Genomic DNA, 19432 nt, shown 5'->3' on the forward strand with positions numbered 1-19432 from the left:
CATGAGCGTAATAAAGTAGTTGTTTTAAGGCACGAAGTCTGTGGTCATTTGTTAGACTATAGTAGTAAAGGGGACCTGCCACATAATCACTATGATCTATCAGGTTCTTTTTCTAGGTACTCAAGTATATACAAGAAGGCAAGCACATGATCCAGCAGTCCCACTCCTGGGCATATATCCAGATAAAACTCTAGTTTGAAAAGATACATACATCCCTATATTCATAGCAGCGCTATTTACAATAGCCAAGACATGGAAACAACCTAAATGTCCATCGACAGATGAATGGATAAAGAAGATGCAGCGTGTGTGAATGTATATATATATATATATATATATATATATATAATGGAATACTACTCAGCCATAAGAAAGAACGAAATAATGCCATTTGCAGCAACATGGATGGACCTAGAGATTATCATACTAAGTGAAGTAACCCAGAAAGAGAAAGACAAATAGCATATGATATCACTTATATGTGGAATCTAAAAAAAGTGATACAAATGAACTTATTTACAAAACAGAAACAGAGTCACAGACATAGAAAACAAACGTATGGTTACTAAAGGGGAAAGGGGGTGAGGAAGGGATAAATTAGGGGTTTGGGATTAGCAGATACAAACTACTATATATAAAATAGATAAACAACAAGGTCCTACTGTATAGCACAGGGAACTGTATTCAATATTCTATAGTAAATAATAATGGAAAAGTATGAAAAATATATATACATATATATATAATATATATTAATATGTGTATATATATATATATATATATATATATATATGAATCACTTTGCTGTATACCAGAAACGAACACAACTTTGTAAATACTTAAAAAAAAAAAAAAAAGAAGGCGCGAGGAGTCCTCTGTAAGGGATCTCAGCAAGGAGTTCGGATATTTGTTTTTAGCCACTCAGGACTTTTAAAAGGTGACCTTTTTTACTTGGGGCAAATGCAAAGACAGAGAAGAACAAATACTGTATGATCTCACTTACACGTGGAGTCTAAAAAGGCTGAACTCATAGAAACAAAGAGTAGATTGGTGGTTGTCAGGGGCTGGGAGGTGGGGGAAATGGGAAGATATTGGCCAAAGAGCACAAACATTCAGTTATAAGATGAATAAGTTCAGGGGATCTAATGGTCAGCATGGTGACTAAAGTTAACAATACTTTACTGTATACTTGAAATAAGCTAAGAGAGCAAATCTTAATGTTCTCACCACAAAAAAGCAAGGTAACTATATGAGGTGATGGATGTGTTCACTAACCTTATATATCACAATGTAGACATATACCAAATCATGACATTGTACACCTTAACTTTACACGATGTTATTTGTCATTTATATCTCAGTAAAGCTGGTTAAATAAATAAACAAAAGGCAGCCCCAACCCCCCAAAAAAAAAAAAATCAAGTCAAGAGCACTAAATAGGAAAAGATCAATGTTTACTGGAAAAAAGTACCAACCATAATGCTTATATAAATATAATAATCATGAATGGTTAGTGATAGAGAAGAATTGGGGGGTAACCACACCTCTTGCATTCAGTAGAAAAAGTAAAATACACATAGGAACTGACCCACATATTCAGTCATCTTCATACAATAACATAACGGATAAAATGGTAGAGCTTCAGGAGATGATACCTTATATTGAAATACATATGGCTTGTTTACAGTTTGTAGACCAGAGCTTCCTAAAACAGCCAATTTCAAATTTTCCCTGGCTGTCTAAAATTATGCTATTTCCTGTGCCCTAGCCTAGATTTGTGATTAAGTGAGTTAAAAGTAGGATGTTGGGCTGGGAATATATATTTATTATAATTTCTCTGGAAATTCAGCTAAGCAGATTGTATTGTGATCTACTGTCTATGACCAAAAAGCAATGAGGAAACAAAATATTAAATTGTAAAATACACATATATATGTATATATATATAGAATAACACAGTTAAAATTTTTATATGTCAAGACACTAAAACAAAAAATAATTAAAACCATCACTAGCAAGATTAAAATCTCTTACTATTTAATCTTGGTGTATAAGGGAATTTAAACTCACAATTAAAGGATGTTCATGTAAGGTAGAGGAAAGCAGCGATCTAAACAGGGAATATTAAATTTTATAGTTTGCCAAAATCTTTAGCAGTTTCCATAACCTTAAATGCTTGTTATCACAACAGCAAAATATACCAATACATGAATCATAGAACTCAAATTGGGAAGTGGAATGAAAAACAATTGAGGATTAAGAAATCAGTAGGAATGGAGATAAGATGAAAACAGGATAAACCTACAGAGGAAACAAAACAGAAAAAAAGAAAGAGCTTAAAACCCAAACAGCTGGAATAATCCCTAGAAGAAAACAGAGCATTCAGAACGTACATTTGAGTATGAACCATAATTAGTATTTGACATGGTAACATTTCAAATCAGTTATGAAAACTGGGCAAAGGCTATATAAATAGGCAATTCACCCACCACTGATATATTAACATCTATTCAACCTCTCCATAATGAGACACTGTGTTTGGTTTATCAAATTGGGAAAATTTCAAGAAAATTATTATCCCTAGTTTTGATACACTAAGACTGGAAGCATAACTTCATTGGAGGACAAGGCTGTAACATCTAAAACTAAACAATCCTAGGCAACCACTTTAAATGATTCCATTATTTAGTAACGTGGAAAGCTACTCATGACATATAAAGTGAAAGAAAAAAGTTCCAAAATATGCCAATTTTGTGGGGAGAAAAATATTTTTAATACATATTTACTCTCATAGAGGATCGAGAAGTAAATGGGCCAAGATATTAATGATGATTGTTTCTGGGTGCTAGGATTACAGACGACTTTAATTTCGTCCTTTTTTCTTACATTTTTCCTTTTTTTTCCCTTACTTTTCTCCTGTGTTTTCTTAACATTGACCATGCACTATTTTGGAATTATATATATATATGTAAATATGTAATATAATACAATATGTATACATATATAATACATATGATTTTTATATGTAAGTTATATACTTAATATATATAAATATATAATAATTATATATAGTTTACACCAAAGCATCAGTAATGCTTTGTATCCCCTGTAAGGGATTGTGGATTTGTTTGAGAATATTGTCAGATTTCCTACAATGTGAACACGTTAGTAGTGAGTGGTAACTTTTTAAAAGTAAGTTTATTTACTTATGACTGCATTGGGTCTTCGTTGCTGCGTGCGAGCTTTCATCTAGTTGTGGTGAGCGGGGGCTACTCTTCCTTGTGGTGCATGGGCTTCTCATTGGTGTGGCTTCTCTTCTTGCAGGGCACGGGCTGTAGGTGTGTGGGCTTCAGTAGTTGTGGCACGCGGGCTCAATAGTTGCGGCTCGCTGGCTCTAGAGCGCAGGCGCAGTAGTTGTGGCGCGCGCAGTAGTTGTGGCGCGCGCACTTAGTTGTTCCGCAGCATGTAGGCTATTTCGGGAGCAGGGCTTGAACCTGTGTCCCCTTCATTGGCAGGCGTATTCTTAACCACTGCGCCACCAGGAAAGTCCCAACTCTTATTGTTTTAAGGAAAGAAAAGTGTAGCGGCGCCCCAAAGCTGAGCGCTGCAACCTTGAGCGCCCCCTGCCCTCCGCCATGCGTCTGGCAAAGCTCCAGGCGGACGCTTATTTCCATCACCATCTGGCCTCAAAGACAGCGCGCCGCAGAGGGTTCTGGTAAGTGTAGTCCGGTCCCTCCCTAGTCGCCCACTTCCGCTTCCGGTCGGCGCACCACTGCCTTGGTTTCTTATGCGATGGTGAGTAGGGAAAGGGACGTGAGTGTTCTTGGAGGTCTTTGTTCCGGCCGCAGGCACAGGGGCCAGATCTCAAGGATCTGAGGGGGAAAGGGCGGCGAATGGCGGAGGGTCGGAACCAGGGAATTTCAACGAGCTCGGCTTGGCGAAGGAAGGGTTTGAGGAAGCGGGTCGCCGAGCGTCCCGGGGTGTGGGGGGATGGGGGGCGGGGCCCGGGCCGGCAGCCCTTGGTACTCCTCAGGCTCGGAAGGAGCAGTTTGAGGCCGGCAGCTCTGACTCTGAGACGGGCATCTCCCGTTTGGGAGACTCCAATCCAGGCAGTCGCGGATTGATGGTATCTTGAATTCTTTCACGGTAGCCACCCACCCACTTATGTACTAATTTCAGAGATTTCTGTCTGTGAAGGCATTTCTGTAAAGAGCTGCTGAAGTTGAATCTTCATGTTCTGTATGTGTTCCTTGGAGAATTTTAAAGCACCGTGCAAGTTGTGAAAGATTCTTTTGCTGATGTATTGCTGCTGGGTCTGGTTTTTGTCGCGTCTGAGGTACACACAGGTTGAATTCCGCTCTAAATGTCACAAACTGATATAGAGACCAAACTAGTGGTTACCAGTGGGGAGAGGGGCAAGATTGGGGTAGGGGATTAAGAGGTACAAACTGTTGTGTATAAAATAAGCTACAAGGATTTATTACACAACAAAGGGAATATAGCCAACATTTTATAATAACTATAAATGGAGTATAACCTTCAAAACTTGTGAATCACTAAATTGTACACCTGTAACATAATATTGTACATCAACTATACTTCAATAAAAAAATCCTTCCCCCGCCCCCCAAAATTTAAATGTCACATAGCATGTGGGAGTCACAGCTCTGAATTCAATTCGAGACTGTGTCCTGATTCTTTTTGTCTCCTGGGAGCTACAGTGAGTGCAGGCTTGCAGACAAGGCACAAAGCAGGACTGGCATGGGCCCTTCTCTCTGAGTCCTGTAGGGAGGGTGGTCCCTTTCCAGGACACCTGAAGGAAGTAATAGGAGTAGATTACAGGAAGGGTAGGTTAAAGGGAGGAGTAGATTACATCCAGCTGGTGCTCAGAGATGTTTCCCTGTGGTGTGTTGGGAATTATGATAACATCATGTTATCTCATGGCTCATTTATTTTCTTGCTCTCTTCCAACTGTTCCTTTGCCAGAGAGAACTGCATCAAAGAGGAAGGAACAATCCCAGGTCTCTTGCCATTGGAGCTCCAGGTGAGTAGGACTTTGGTCTCTTGTTGTTTTATGTCAATGCTTGCTGTCTTCCCAGATGGAGACCTGTTTTTCCGACCTCATTATTTATCCCATGGTTTTTTTTTTTTTTTTTTTTTGCTGTACGCTGGCCTCTCACTGCTGTGGCCTCTCCCGTTGCGGAGCACAGGCTCCGGACGCGCAGGCTCAGCGGCCATGGCTCACGGGCCCAGCCGCTCCGTGGCACGTGGGATCTTCCCAGACCAGGGCACGAACCCGTGTCCCCTGCATCGGCAGGCGGACTCTCAACCACTGCGCCACCAGGGAAGCCCCTATCCCATGGTTTTGACACATGTCCCGTTCAGGCCCCTCAGGCTTACCCCCTTCCTTCAGAAATGGGTTTCTTCTAAGGTTGGGGAATTTCCTGGTGTCTTATTCGTATGTTCTCTCCTTGGCCTCTAGTAGTGGTTCATTTGATCAGTAGATCGCTCAGGCTTACACTGTTTCAAGGATGTGCTACGTGTAGGAAAGAGGTAATAACAGTAACTAATGGTATGCATTAATTAAGTGCTTATTATATAACAGTTATTATGTTGAGGGCTTTCACTGCTGTATCCCTGGTCCCTGGAACAGTGTGTGGCATATAGTAGCCTGTCAATAAATATTTGAATGAGTAAATTAATTTTTCTATTTATTATTTATTTATCTATTTGGCTGCACCGTGGTCTTAGTTGTGGCATGTGGGATCTAGTTCCCTGACCAGGGATCGAACCCAGGCCCCCCCTGCATTGGGAGTGCGGAGTCTTAGCCACTGGATCACCAGGGAAGTCCCTGAGTAAATTAATAGATATTTAATTTGCTCAGCAACTGCAGAAGTTAGATAATATTAGTCCCATGTTACAGATAAGAATACTGAGGCTTAGGAAGGTTAAGAAACCTAACAAGTGTCACTTGGCCAGGAGATGTTATCACCAGAAGTCAGGGCCTTTGTCCTTGCACTTCCCCCTGTACTCTTCTCATGCCGGATCTTTACACAACTGACTTATTTTCATGCGGGTCTTAGAGACCTTCCATGACCACCTGATTTAATGTTGCCCCTCCCAAACCTGCCTCCAATGTTTTGTCTGAGAGAACTTACATTCTGGGGGTTAAACAAGAATCTGTCACATGTGTTTCCTTTTCTTCATTGCCCTTTTTGTAATCGCTGATCACCTTTGTAGATTTGTTTACCCACCAGAAGGCATAAGAACAAGTACCTTGCCCGTCTTATTTACTGCTGCATCCCCAGTGTTTGTTGTAGCATCCAAGATGTAGTTAGGCACTGAATGTATATTTGTTAAATGAAGGGTTGCTTGTATTCCGAGGTTAGTGCCTGGGGATGAATGAATAACAGCAATGATAATAGTTTATAGAGGATTTTCTATGTGCCAAGAACTGGGCTATGAGCTTCATTCAAATAGGTAGGCATGTATATGTGTATGAGAAAGAATTAATTCTTTCCACTCTGCAAGTAAGGACTATTATCTTCATTTAACAGAAGAAAGAATGACTCAGGTTTGTCACTCTTCTAGTGTTAGTACAGCTACCAAGTGGCTGAGCCAGAATTTGAAGCCAAGCCATTGCACAGCTCCCAATATGGAGAGACAAGAGCTGTAACTTCCAAAACCTGGCTCCTCCTTTTGCTATCTAGGTTAAAACAACATAATTTCCCCATTTTCCTCAAGCTTCAACCCAGACTCACATTTGAGTTCTCCTCCTTTTCATCCCCGTACATAATCTTATTCACCATAATTTTATTCATCTGTTATTTCTACCTTTGCAGTATCTATTATTCCCGTTATCTCTTCATCCCACCGCCTTTGTCACCAATTATTTCTGTCGTCCTCTTTCTCCCTGCAGTGTGAGCACCACATGGTCAGGGACGGTATCTTTCTTTATATCCCACGAGCTGTCACATGGTAGAATTTCAGTCAGTGTGTGCTGTCTTCCCAGCTGGAATGTCAGCTTGAGTGCAGAATCCTTTCCTGCCCTGATCACCATTGTGTCCCGACACACCCCACATGGTCCTTAGCATGTAATTTACTAAGTGAACGAGCTGGGGAACAAAAGCCATTCTGCTCTATAACTGATATCAGCAGACCCAGGATCCAGGTAGCAGCAGGCTGACTTCAGGCAAGTCCCAGTCTCCATTTAAATATTTATTGAGGGGTGGGGGAGGGATGGATTGGGAGTTTGGGGTTAGTAGATGCAAACTATTATCTATAGAATGGATGGACAACAAGGTCCTACTGTATAGCACAGGGAACTATATTCAATGTCCTGGGATAAACCATAATAGAAAAGAGTATAAAAAAGAATGTATATATGTGTATAACTGAGTCACTTTGCTATACAGCAGAAATTAACACAACATTGTAAATCAACTATACTTCAATAATAAAAAAAACTTTTTTTAATAAATATTTATTGAGCACCTACATTGTGCCAGGAGCAGACTGAAATCCCAGCCCTCAGAGAGCTCACGTTCTAGTGGGCGCAGAAAGACAGTAAACAAGAAAAACAGGTGGAAGTTTAGGTGATAAGTTTCATGGAGAAAAACGAAGCGGGAAAAGGGCTTTGGGAGTGCTGGTGGAGGGACTGGCAGCTCTAAGTGGGATAACCAGGGGTGCTGTCACCGAGAAGGTGGTGCCTGAGTAGGGACCCAAAGGAGGTAGGGGGCCTGTGGACATCTGGGGAAAGGGAATGGCAGTGAAGGCCCTGAGGTGGGCGTATGACTGGTCTATTTGAAAACCAGTACGAAGGCCAGAGAGGCTGATGAGAGTGAGAAAGAGGAAGGATAAGTAGGAAATGGGGTCTTGGGAGGCCTCATAGTGTAAGGTCGTTTGGCCATTGAAAGGACGAAGGTTTCGAGTCAAGTGAAGGTTTTGGCCACAGAAGTGACGTGACTTTATATTTTTAAAACTTCATTGTTTTATTTTAAGAAAGTACCACCTCCACCCCAACCTTCAGCAACCACCATCCTGATCTGTCAGCAGCGTCAGCATGAAGGCAGGACCCTCCACCAGACAAAATATTATTACTCTCTGAAAGCTCAAACCATGGTTAGCATTTTTTAAAATTTATTTATTTTATTTTTGGCTGCGTTGGGTCTTTGTTGCTGTACGTGGGCTTTTTTCTAGTTGCGGCGAGCGGGGGCTACTCTTCGTTGCAGTGCGTGGGTTTCTCACTGCGGTGGCTTCTCTTGCTGCAGAGCACGGGCTCTAAGCACATGGGCTTCAGTAGTTGTGGCTCGCGGACTCTAGAGCGCAGGCTCAGTAGTTGTGGCGCACAGGCTTAGTTGCTCTGCGGCATGTGGGATCTTCCCGGACCAGGGCTCGAACCCGTGTTCACTGCATTGGCAGGCGGATTCTTAACCGCTGCGCCACCGTGGAAGCCCTGGTTAGCATTTTTTAACAATCAAGTATTTTTTAATTAAAAAAAAAAAGAGAGAGAGACCACTGTGGCTGCTTTGTAGGAAATAGACTTGCAGGCAGGACTGGAATAGAATCAGAGAGACCAGTTAGGAGGCTACTGGAGTATTTCAGGCAGAGAAGATGGTGGTTTGGGTGGTGACAGCAAGAAGAATTGGTCTGAGTCTGGCTATAATTTGAAGGTTCTTGCTGCTGATTGGATGTGGAGTTTGAAAAAGAGAGAAATCAAGGATTGCTCCAGAATATATCGCCTGCTTATTTGAAAGGGATTTGAAAGGGGAGGGGGACCTCTAGAGGCAAATCTGGAATTTGGTTTGGGGGCATGTTTGAGACACCTTTTAGACACCCGAGTGGAGCCGTCAAGTTGGCATTGAGTCATTAGCATATGGATGCACTTTGAAGTCATGAAGTCGAATGTGTTCACCAAGAGTGTGATGAGTTGAGATAGAGAAGAACTTCCTGGACTGAATCTTGAGGCAGCCCTAACTCTTGGAGGTCAGGGACATGAGGAGGAACCACAAGGAAATTCTGTACAAACTAGAAGCCCCTGGAAACCTTGGAAATCAGCAAAGAGTATCTTAGCACGTGCTGCTTAAAGGGTGGTCCCTGGAGCAGCTGTATCAGCATCACCTGGAAACTTGTTAGAACTACAGATTCCTGGGCTCCACTGCAGAGCTCTTGCATCAGAATCTTTGGAGGTGGCATCAAGCAGTCTGTTTTTGCAATCTCTTGTGGTGATTTTTAAAAACTCTAAAGTTTGCAAAGCACAGTCCTGGGGGATCCTAAAGAGTTGAGTTTGAAAGGCATTGTTGCGGCGGACTTGTTACAGACCTGACCTCTGCTTTCCTTTGCCCTTTATCCTCCGTACAGGAGGTCAGCAGGTGAACCAGTCTTCCACATTTGCTTCGGAGAGAGCGATCCTAGTGCAGGGCAGGGCACACATGGTGTGAGACAGGCTGTGTGAAGGTCCAGGACAGGTGGTTAGAGGAAAGGTGGACACCTGAGCTCCTGAAGCGCCACAATCCAGGGAGCATCTTAGAGTGGACATCCCAAGCAGGTGTATCTGTCTGAATTTGCCCTGTGGCTTGGATCTAAGGGAAAAACAGGTAAGGGAAGGCGGAAGCTCCCGGTCAGTGTCTTCGCATTACTACTCACTAGCTCCAGGCTGATTTCAAGAGTTCTGTTCTTCTGGGTGCATCACAGCCTGTTGATGGGATCTGCTAAGTGCATCCGAGGGGCCACACCTGTCCAAGATAGTGAAGCTAAATAAAGGAAGAAGACTGGAGTCCATCAGTGATTTAGAGATGTTAACAAGGCAGGCTGTGTGAAAGGTGCTAAAACAGCATTTTTTTTTTTTTTTTTCGGTGCGGGCCTCTCACTGTTGTGGCCTCTCCCATTGCGGAGCACAGGCTCCGGACGCGCAGGCTCAGTGGCCACGGCCCACGGGCCCAGCTGCTCCGCGGCACGTGGGATCCTCCCGGACCGGGGCACGAACCCACGTCCCCTGCATCTGCAGGCGGACTCTCAACCATTGTGCCACCAGGGAAGCCCTAAGCCAGCATTGTAAACATCGTGTGGCTGGGTCCCAGAGTGGTTCATCCTATCTGGTGCTGGCAGGAGAAGGCTTCATTAGAAAAGGAGCTCTTGAACTCGAGTCCATGGTGTAATGCAGCAGGTCCATGAACTTGAATGGGAAAAAAATGTATACTGGTCAAACTGAAAATCAGCATTTCCTTCCATTATGAATGTAGGCAGCAAACCGCAATAGTATTAGCAGAACCTGTGACTCTGTTATCCATGTAAATCATAGATATTCTTTTTTTAATTATTAATTTATTTGTTTTTGGCTGCGTTGGGTCTTTGTGGCTACACATGGGCTTTCTCTTTCTCTAGTTGCGGCAAGTGTGGGCTGCTCTTCGTTGCGGTGCACGGGCTTCTTATTGCGGTGGCTTCTCTTGTTGTGGAGCACAGGCTCTGGGCACGTGGCTTCAGTAGTTGTGGCACGTGGGCTCAGTAGTTGTGGCTCGCGGACTTTAGAGCGCAGGCTTAGTTGTGGTGCATGGGCTTAGTTGCTCCGCAGCATGTGGGATCTTCCTGGACCAGGGATCAAACCCATGTCCCCTGCATTGACAGGAAGATTCTTAACCACTGCGCCACCAGGGAAGTCCCATAAATCATAGATATTCTTATAATACAGTTGGTGTAGATGTACCAAAATATTGCTTCTGCTCATTACTATTTTGAAATTACAGTAGTTGATTCATTCTTGATAATTAATAATGAAGCACACACTTGATGTTTTAATATTTTTGAAGGTTGTCTTTAAGTGTAATTAGCTTTTAAAATCATCCTGTGTTTTATTTTATGCATTTAAAACATTATTCTGAACAGAAGTCCATAAATATCACCCAACTGTCAAAGGAGGTCATGGAACAGGAGAGGTTACAAACTCTGATTTAGAAGACATTTGCTCATCCATATCCTGATTTTTATTTTTATTTTTAAAAATTTATTTTATTGAAGAATAGTTGATTTACAGTGTTGTGTTAATTCCTGCTATACAGCAAAGCCATTCAGTTACACATTCATATACACTCTTTTTCATATTCTTTTTTTTTAAATATTTATTTATTTATTTATTTGGTTGTGCCGGGTCTTAGTTGCGGCAGGCGGGCTCCTTAGTTGCGGCACGTGGGCTCCTTAGTTGCGACACTCAGGCTCCTTAATTGTGGCATGTGAACTCTTAGTTGCAACATGCATGTGGGATCTAGTTCCCTGGCCAGGGATCAAACCCAGGCCCCCTACATTGGGAGCACAGAGTCTTAACCACTGTGCCACTAGGGAAGTCCCTCACATTCTTTTTCATTATGGTTTATCACAGGATATAGGTCCTGTGATATACAGTATGACCTTGTTGTTTATCCATCCTATATGTAACAGTTTGCATCTGCTAATCCCAAACTCCCACTCCATCCCTCCCCGCCCCCTCCACCAGCAACCACAAATCTGTTCTCTATGTTTGTGAGTCTGTTTCTGTTTCGTAGATAAGTTCATTTGTGTTGTATTTTAGATTCCACATATAAGTGATATCATATGGTATTTGTCTTTCTCTGTCTGACTTATTTCACTTAGTATGGTAATCTGTAGGTCCGTCGATGTTGCTGCAACTGGCATTATTTCATTCTTTTTTTATGGCTGAGTAGCATTCCATTGGCATATCCTGATTTTTAGAATCCTTGAGGACAGGGATGTGGATTTTTTATTTTTGCAATCCCCAGACTGTTGCGTTAGTGAAGCTTTTACACTCCAGGTTTTACTTCACAGGGCACAGATCCTGTATGTTTGTGGGATCTGTACCCTCCTGTAAGGCCCTGTGTCTCGCTGCAAGGTTCCTGCTGCTGGGCCCTCCCTGCAGACACTCCTCTGACTGTACAGCCATCTGCGACATTCATGGCTCTCTGGACTGTGAGTTCCCCCAGAGCAGGGACTGTGCATATAGCCGTTCAGTACATATCCTCTGAATGAATGGCATCCAGAGGGTGTGAACTTTGGGGCCAGAAGAAAGAACTCAGATAAAGTCAAGTTCCTTCTTGAGCCCACAGGTCTCTGGAACATGGAAACCAAGAAGCAGGCTCTGGAGAGTGGAGGTGGAGGTAGGTACTTGGGAGCCCAGGTATCCATCTGAAGCTCCTCATCAGAGCTTGGACAGTCTCAAGAATGAAGAACCACTGGATCTTCTGCTTCTCCAGTTTAGGAAGATCAGAGAATAAATAAAACTGCTGGGCTTCGCTGGTGGCGCAGTGGTTGAGAGTCTGCCTGCTAGTGCAGGGGACACAGGTTTGAGCCCTGGTCTGGGAGGATCCCCCACGCCGCGGAGCAACTGGGCCCATGAGCCACAACCACTGAGCCTGCGCATCTGGAACCTGTGCTCCGCAACAGGAGAGGCCGCGATAGTGAGAGGCCCGCGCACCGCGATGAAGAGTGGCCCCCACTCGCCGCAACTAGAGAAAGACCTCGCACAGAAACGAAGACCCAACGCAGCAAAAAAAAAAAAAGATTAATTAATAAACTCCTACCCCCAACAGCTTTAAAAAATAAGTAAATAAAATAAAATAAATAAATCTGGTTTAAAAATAAAAAAAATAAAAATAAATAAAACTGCTGATGCTCCAGAAACCTAGGAGGGGTGACCATGGAGACTTTTTCCTCCTCAAGGCGGGAGGAAATTGTTGAGAGCTTATGAAGGGTGGGGAAGAATCTAAGTCGGGTGTGGAGAGAGGAAATGTGAGGTGGATGAAGAGCTGCGTCCAGTGAAAAGAAACCAGTCTAAGGGGTCAGACATTCCTGAGGTCCAGGTGGGTAGTCAGAGCGCCCAGGCAGGCCCCACCTTTCTTAATGCTTCTCTTCTCCTGCAGCTCTGCGTTCTCAAGCCTCAGCCCTTTCCCAAGACGGGCAAGACAAAACCAAGTTTCAGGTGGGTCGAGTTCTCTTTTCTCTCCAGAAATAACAACGTAAGGCATCAGAGAGTAAACGTACGTCCCTCCCTTGGTAAAAGGAAAAAGAGGGGGAAAAACATATTAGGTGAGCACAGTACATTACTCAGTGCATTTATGCCCAAAATACCTGTGTGAGAGAGGTGGTATGATTCTGCTTTAGAGATGAAGAAATGAGTGGTGAATCCTGGATTTGAGCCCAGGTCTGTAGGACTCTGTAATGTGCCTGTTTGCTCTACATACGGCCAGTCAATAATGGTTTCATCTCAGGGCCCTGAGCCCACATTATGTAGAGAAGTGACTCCAAATAATGAATCCTCCTTTTCTGCCCAGGTTTTTCTCCTCAGTGGGACATTTCTTCTTATTCATTTCCAGATGTTGTATTCTCCACGTAATACACGCTACCAAAACTTATACTATGAACAAAGTTAAAAGACAGCATATTGGGTGAAAAAAGCTTCATGCACAACAAAATTTTAATATCCTTATTTTAAAAACAGGAGCTGGGAATAAAGACCTGAGCCTTCATGTTCAGGAAGGGAGAAAAGAGGAAAAACAAATGACCAATAATCATATGAAAAGATGACCAGCCTCTAGTAATCAAAGTGATGCAGATCGAAACAAGATGTGATTCTTTTCCTAGCAGATGACCAAAGATTTGAAAGATCGGTGTTCACTGTTAGCTAACATATGGAGAAATGGGTACATCCACACAACTGCAGGGGCATTTCAGCCCTTGTAGAAGTTCTGCAAACCTCTGCTCCAGTATTTCCCACTCCAAGAATTCTAAGTCAGAGCAAGTGTTCAAAGGATGATCATCACAGCATTGTTTGTAACAGTGAAAAAGAAAAAGATGGTGGCGTGGACTCCATGTCCATCCATTGCATTGGTGTTGGATCAGTGGATTATCGTGGTTTCATTCGTCCTCTTGTCTCGACCCTGTGCTGCTATCAAGTGAGATAAAGTGGGTGAAAATATTAGGACATGGAAATATGTGTGTGCACGCTCTCTCTCTCTCATTATATGTACACGTGTATATTGTAACTTATCTTTAAATTGGGGGAAAAGAAGTCAAAGTGAATGCAGAATTTTAAGTACTTTTTTCCATACATGATATTATTTTATAAAGCTTTCTCTAATGAAGAGAGATTATAGAAAAAAGTTTGCAGGAATGCCCTGGCGGTCCAGTGGTTAGGACTTGGTGCTTTCACTGCCGTGGCCCCGGGTTCAATCCCTGGTCAGGGAACTAAGAGGGTTTGGAGCAAGAAGACCACAACTTAATGACTGGCACAAAAGCTTCCAACGTGGCTCTTCTTCCAGGGGTCGTTTGTGCAGATGATGAATGTGGCATGTGCTTGAAGTTTTAGGAAACTGTGACCTTCAAGGACGTGGCTGTGGTCTTCACCAAGGAAGAGCTGGCGCTGTTGGACTCCACCCAGATAAACCTGTACCAAGACGTGATGCTGGAGAACTTCAGGAACCTGGTCTCTGTGGGTGAGGACAGCGACCTCCCTGTAAGTAAGCATCAAACCACTGGTCCTGTTTTCTCAAGTGGTCAGCTTCAAACCAGGTAGAATATTCCAGTTGGAGCACAAAGGGAAACTTTGGCCACCAGAGAGAAATCTCCTAAGAGATGCACGTGCAGGTGGGAACCTGCAGTTCATGAGTTTTAGCAGATAACTGTGAGCCGGTGGTACCCTGTAAGGTGCTGGTGAGGGAGCCCTTGTCAACGCTGCGCCCCCTGCCCTGTGGGTATCTGATGCAGTTGGCAAGCCTACCCTGACCTCCTCACACGTTTAGGCTCTCATTCTCTCCTCATATTTCTCAGAGTGAGATTGAGAAAATTCACACATTACCAAGGCCTTGGTCCCTTGGTTGCCTCTAGAGCGAAACCAATGTTTTGGACAAACTAGTGTTAAAGGAACCAAATTAGGATCTGGTTGGTGGTCAATGCAATATAAGTGTCTGCTGATTTGCTTCCGTGCTGATCAATATCTAACCTAATTTCAATTTCTCAGAGCCCCATATACAGATATGTATTACCTCAGTTTAGTTTGTGAGATAGTTGCTATCATTGCCCCCCTTTTACAGAGGAAACAACTGAGGCACAGAGTGGGTAAGTAACTTGTCCAGGGCCACCCAGCTTGTCAGAGGAACTAGGATTTGAACCTTCCCAATCTGGCTGTAGACCCTGTGCTTGTAATAACCAGGTGACACTTAAGTACCACTATGTCCATAGATTATAAACAGGGCTCCTTGGGCTAAATCTGCAGGATGCAACCCCATTGGTGAGTCCTGAAATCAAGTGACCATGTCATAACTAGCAGTTTTTGAAAAGCAAAATAGATTAACGGACTAGAACACAAAAGGATTTATCAGAGTAGATTGCACCTGGTAAGGTAAATCTCAGCTGATAAAACGATTTTAGTTTATGGTATGTGTCTACGTGTAGGTACTGGGTCACAGTGTAAATGCTTTTCTTACTATGGGTACAGTCAAAACTGGTGGAAAACTGCTGCTTTAAACCTGTTTCCCTTTTCTCTGACACCACCTTATGAACCAGAGTCACTGTCAGTAAAATGACTCAGAAAATTACCTTGAACCAGAAGCAGTGTCCAGACGGTTTTAACCATGGTTTTTGTGACATTTTGAAGCCTATTTTTGGGTGCCAAGGGTGTGACCATCCTCTTCTGCCTCAAACCCCTGTTTCTTATGTCCCTTTAGTACAGTCTTGCTTCCCTGGGTGCCAGGCCATTGACAGTTTCATGCTGCCAATTCTCATAGCCATGGCTGTTTGAGATTCTGCAGTAACCTCAAAGGGGAGAAGTTAAGGAATTGGATGGCAGGATCTTGGTGGACTTTGTCTCTTCATGAAGCAGCCAGGGAACCTCAGGAAAGATAAAAAGGATGTCTCATATTTCACAATGTTATCCCCGTTTCAATCCCCACTGCAGCTGTAGGCCCACCCTGTACAGTTGTGAAGGTTGTACACAAACATACATGATAGTTCTATCCCATATAACAGTGATGTAAGGGAAGGGACATCGTTAGGGAATAGGACTTGTTACTTGTTTCTGCAACCTTTTACAGGATCCTGGAAGGTCCCTGTGATCGTTTGTGCCTCTCACCATGTCCAGAACTCCATTATTATGCATATTACATGAATCATATGGGAGCATTCCCCATGCCTTCTGTAGTAAAATGATTAAAGGCTTTTTATCAACTACTCTTATAACCGAGAGGTGAATTTCTTCCTTTGTAAACTATTTCCAAGATTTCTTTTGATTTCCCTGCAATACCTGGTTTTTAATTAGCAGCTCACCGATTAGAATTACTGGGTTTCTAATTGTTTCCTATATGACTAGGAGCCAGTGGCAACTTCTCATCCCATCCTACTTCATTTTCTCAAAGCCTTTGGATAGATGATCTACTTGTTCACTTAGCCAAATTCTCTTTCTCCTCATAGGAGACAGGATTATAAACAACATTGGGACGAACCTTCAGGAAAAAGGGTTGAGTTACCTGTCACCAGAAGTGCTCTACTTTTGGCAGATTTGGAAACGAAGGATCAGTGAATTGAGTGTGAGTCAGGATTATGTCATGCATCTTCAAGGAGACTGTCCCCAGTATTTAGAAGGAGATGTTTCCCTCTGTGAAGAGTGGGCAGAAGTGTCTGAAAATGAAAGGTATGTAATAAATGCCATTAATTTAGAAAACCAAGACATCACAGCTCGGAAAGGCCTGGCACAGGTCCTTACCCCAGGATCTTGGAAGAAAGCCAACGTAATGATTGAGCCTGAGAATTCTCAGGGAAAGTATACAAGAGAATTCATATGGAAGAGAAATCGGATGGATGTGCTCAGTGTGATGGCAGCTTCTTTCAGACCTCACGTGATTGTAATGATTTCCAAGAATGTAAAGGAGAGGAACCTTACAGATACACCGGCTGTGGGAAACATTTGGTTATGAAGTCAGCAGTCAAACACAGTCACGTGGTCTATGCAGTGCGGCAACCTTTCAGGTGTAATAACTATAGAATGGGTTTCATAGATGATGCAAATGCTCATGGTCATCCCAGCGCTCACACAGGAGAAAAATCTTGGAAATATGACCAGTGTGGAAAGGACTTTAGTCAGAGCTCAGGACTTACTGTTCACTATAACACCCACTCAGGGGAGAAAACTTGTGAGGGTCAGGAGTGGGCTAAGGGCTGCAAACAGAGCTCAGGCCTTCCCAGGAATCAGAAAGGCCCCTTGGGAGACAAACCCTATAAAGGCATTGAATGTGGCAAAGCGCAGTTCTTCTCTTCACAGCCATCACCGAGTCCACACGGGGGAGATGCCCTACACGTGTGACGTGTGTGGGAAGGGGTTCGGATTCAGGTCGCTTCTGTGTATCCACCAGGGAGTCCACACAGGGGAAAGGCCCAATATATGCACAGAGTGTGGGAAGGGCTTCGGTCAGAGCTCCAGACTTCTTGTCCGTCAGAGGGTCCACGCTGGAGAGGAAGTACAAATGCAGCAAGTGCAGCAGATCCTTCGGCTCCAGCTCCGTCCTCCAAGTCCACTGGAGGCTGCACGTGGGGGAGAAGCCTTATAGGTGTGGCAAGTGTGGAAAGGGCTTCAGCCAAATCACACACCTGCACATTCACCAGAGGTCCACACGGGGGAGAAACCCTACAAATCCGACGTGTGCAGGAAGGCTTTCTCCTACAGCTCGTCTCTGCACCCTCACCGGAGGGTTCACACGGGAGAAAAGCCTTACATGTGCCAAGTGTGCGGTAAGGACTTCAGTTACAGCTCCTATTTTCACTTACATCAGAGAGATCACACCCGAGAGAAACCACATAAATGTGATGAGTGTGGGAGTGGCTTCATTCGGAACTCCGATCTTCACGTTCATCTCAGAGTCCGCACAGGAGAGAGGCCCTGTAAGTGTAAAGAATGCGGGAAGGGCTTCAGTCGTAACTCTTAATCCTCTTGCCCGTCAGACAGCACATAGGGATGAGATGGACTATGCATGTCATGAGCCTGGCAAGGCTCAGGAAATACGTAGCTCAGACCTTCGTACTCAGCCAAGACTGCACAAGAGAACAGAAACATTATAAATGTAGTCAGTCTGTGTTCAATCAGGAAAACAGAAGCCACTTATGTGTTCCAGATGACAGAGGCTTACTCAGCCATTGGGAGGGCCGGGGGGAGCAAAGGACAGGGACACGACCACCCGTGATGTCAGCTGGCCGCACTGAAGCACGTGGTTCTTAAGGGCACTCCAGGAAACCACTGTGGATCTCAACACCTTCCTTGAAGCTCTTATCAGCTGCCATCTGCTGTCGTGGCAAAGAAAGTGATTTTTTTTTTTTTTTTAGGTTTTGAAGCTTTGTTTGTTTGTTTATTTATTTATTTATTGAATTTAGAAAGTGATTCTTGACAAATGGGTTGTTTGTGGCAATAGTTACAGGTCAAATTTCCATTAATGGGTATGCCCAGGAAGGACATTCTCATTGGGATGAGGAGAGTAAGAACTTCAGTCCAGCCATAATCTTTAGGTGATTTTGTTTTTTGTTTTTGGAGTCTCCTCTAGAAAGACAGTCTCCGTTAAGAACATTCAAAATAGTGCTCAGACATGAGAGCTATGTTATTAGTATGGTAAGAATTAGGCCATACTCAGGTTTTCAAATCCATTAGAATTTCCACACAGGAGAAGCTCTGTAGAAGTGATATTTTTAGGGTGTGGCAGAGTTAGTGATACGTATTCATATTCGTACTGGTTCTATTTCCTGGGCACATAGGAAGATTCCATTTCCCAGCAGGCCTTGCAGTTAAGGGTGGGCCCATGTGATTGAGTTTCAACCAATGGAGTGTGTGCAAAAGTGATATGTGCTACTTCCAGGACTGGCCCTTACAAGCATCTGTCCATGTCCTCCAGGCTTCTCTTTCCTGTCATGGTGGTTTTGGAGGCTGTTTCTTCCAGATGGGAAGGTGGCTGTCTGTGTTGGACTTTTTGTTTTTGTTTCTTTTGAGTGAGAAATAAACATTTATTGTGTTACACTACTGGGATTTGGGCAGTTTATTTGTTACAACATTGCCTAGGCTGTACTGCCTAGTACAGAGGGATTTAATAGCAACATATTTCACAGTCACTGGCGTCCACATAGGGAAGCAACAGTAGAATTAGAGTTCAAAACTTTTAAAATACATTTATTTATTTATTTAGGCTGTGCCGGCTCTTAGTTGCGGCACGCAGGATCTGCATTGTGGCATGAGGGATCTTTAGTTCCGGCATGCGGACTTCTTAGTTGCGGCATGTGAACTCTTAGTTGCTACATGCATGCGGGATCTAGTTCCCTGACCAGGGCTCGAACCCGGGCTCCTGCATTGGAAGCGTGGAGTCTTACCCACTGGACCAACAGGGAGGTCCCTAAAACTTAAATCTTTGAGGCACTCTGT

General features: G+C 43.6%; 1 protein-coding gene across 1 annotated transcript; it reads left to right on the forward strand.

Moving 5' to 3' along the window:
- The first annotated feature begins 13955 nt into the window (after positions 1–13955).
- Positions 13956–19036, forward strand: ZNF285 (zinc finger protein 285). The gene is given in 6 exon segments (XM_032613058.1): positions 13956–14501; positions 16450–16799; positions 16802–17274; positions 17276–17491; positions 17493–17638; positions 17641–19036. Coding segments are annotated over 6 exon segments (1740 nt in total). The 5' UTR covers positions 13956–14263; the 3' UTR covers positions 17958–19036.
- The last annotated feature ends 396 nt before the right edge of the window (positions 19037–19432 follow it).

Source organism: Phocoena sinus, chromosome 19 (genome assembly GCF_008692025.1).
Source record: "Phocoena sinus isolate mPhoSin1 chromosome 19, mPhoSin1.pri, whole genome shotgun sequence".
NCBI lineage: Eukaryota > Metazoa > Chordata > Mammalia > Artiodactyla > Phocoenidae > Phocoena > Phocoena sinus.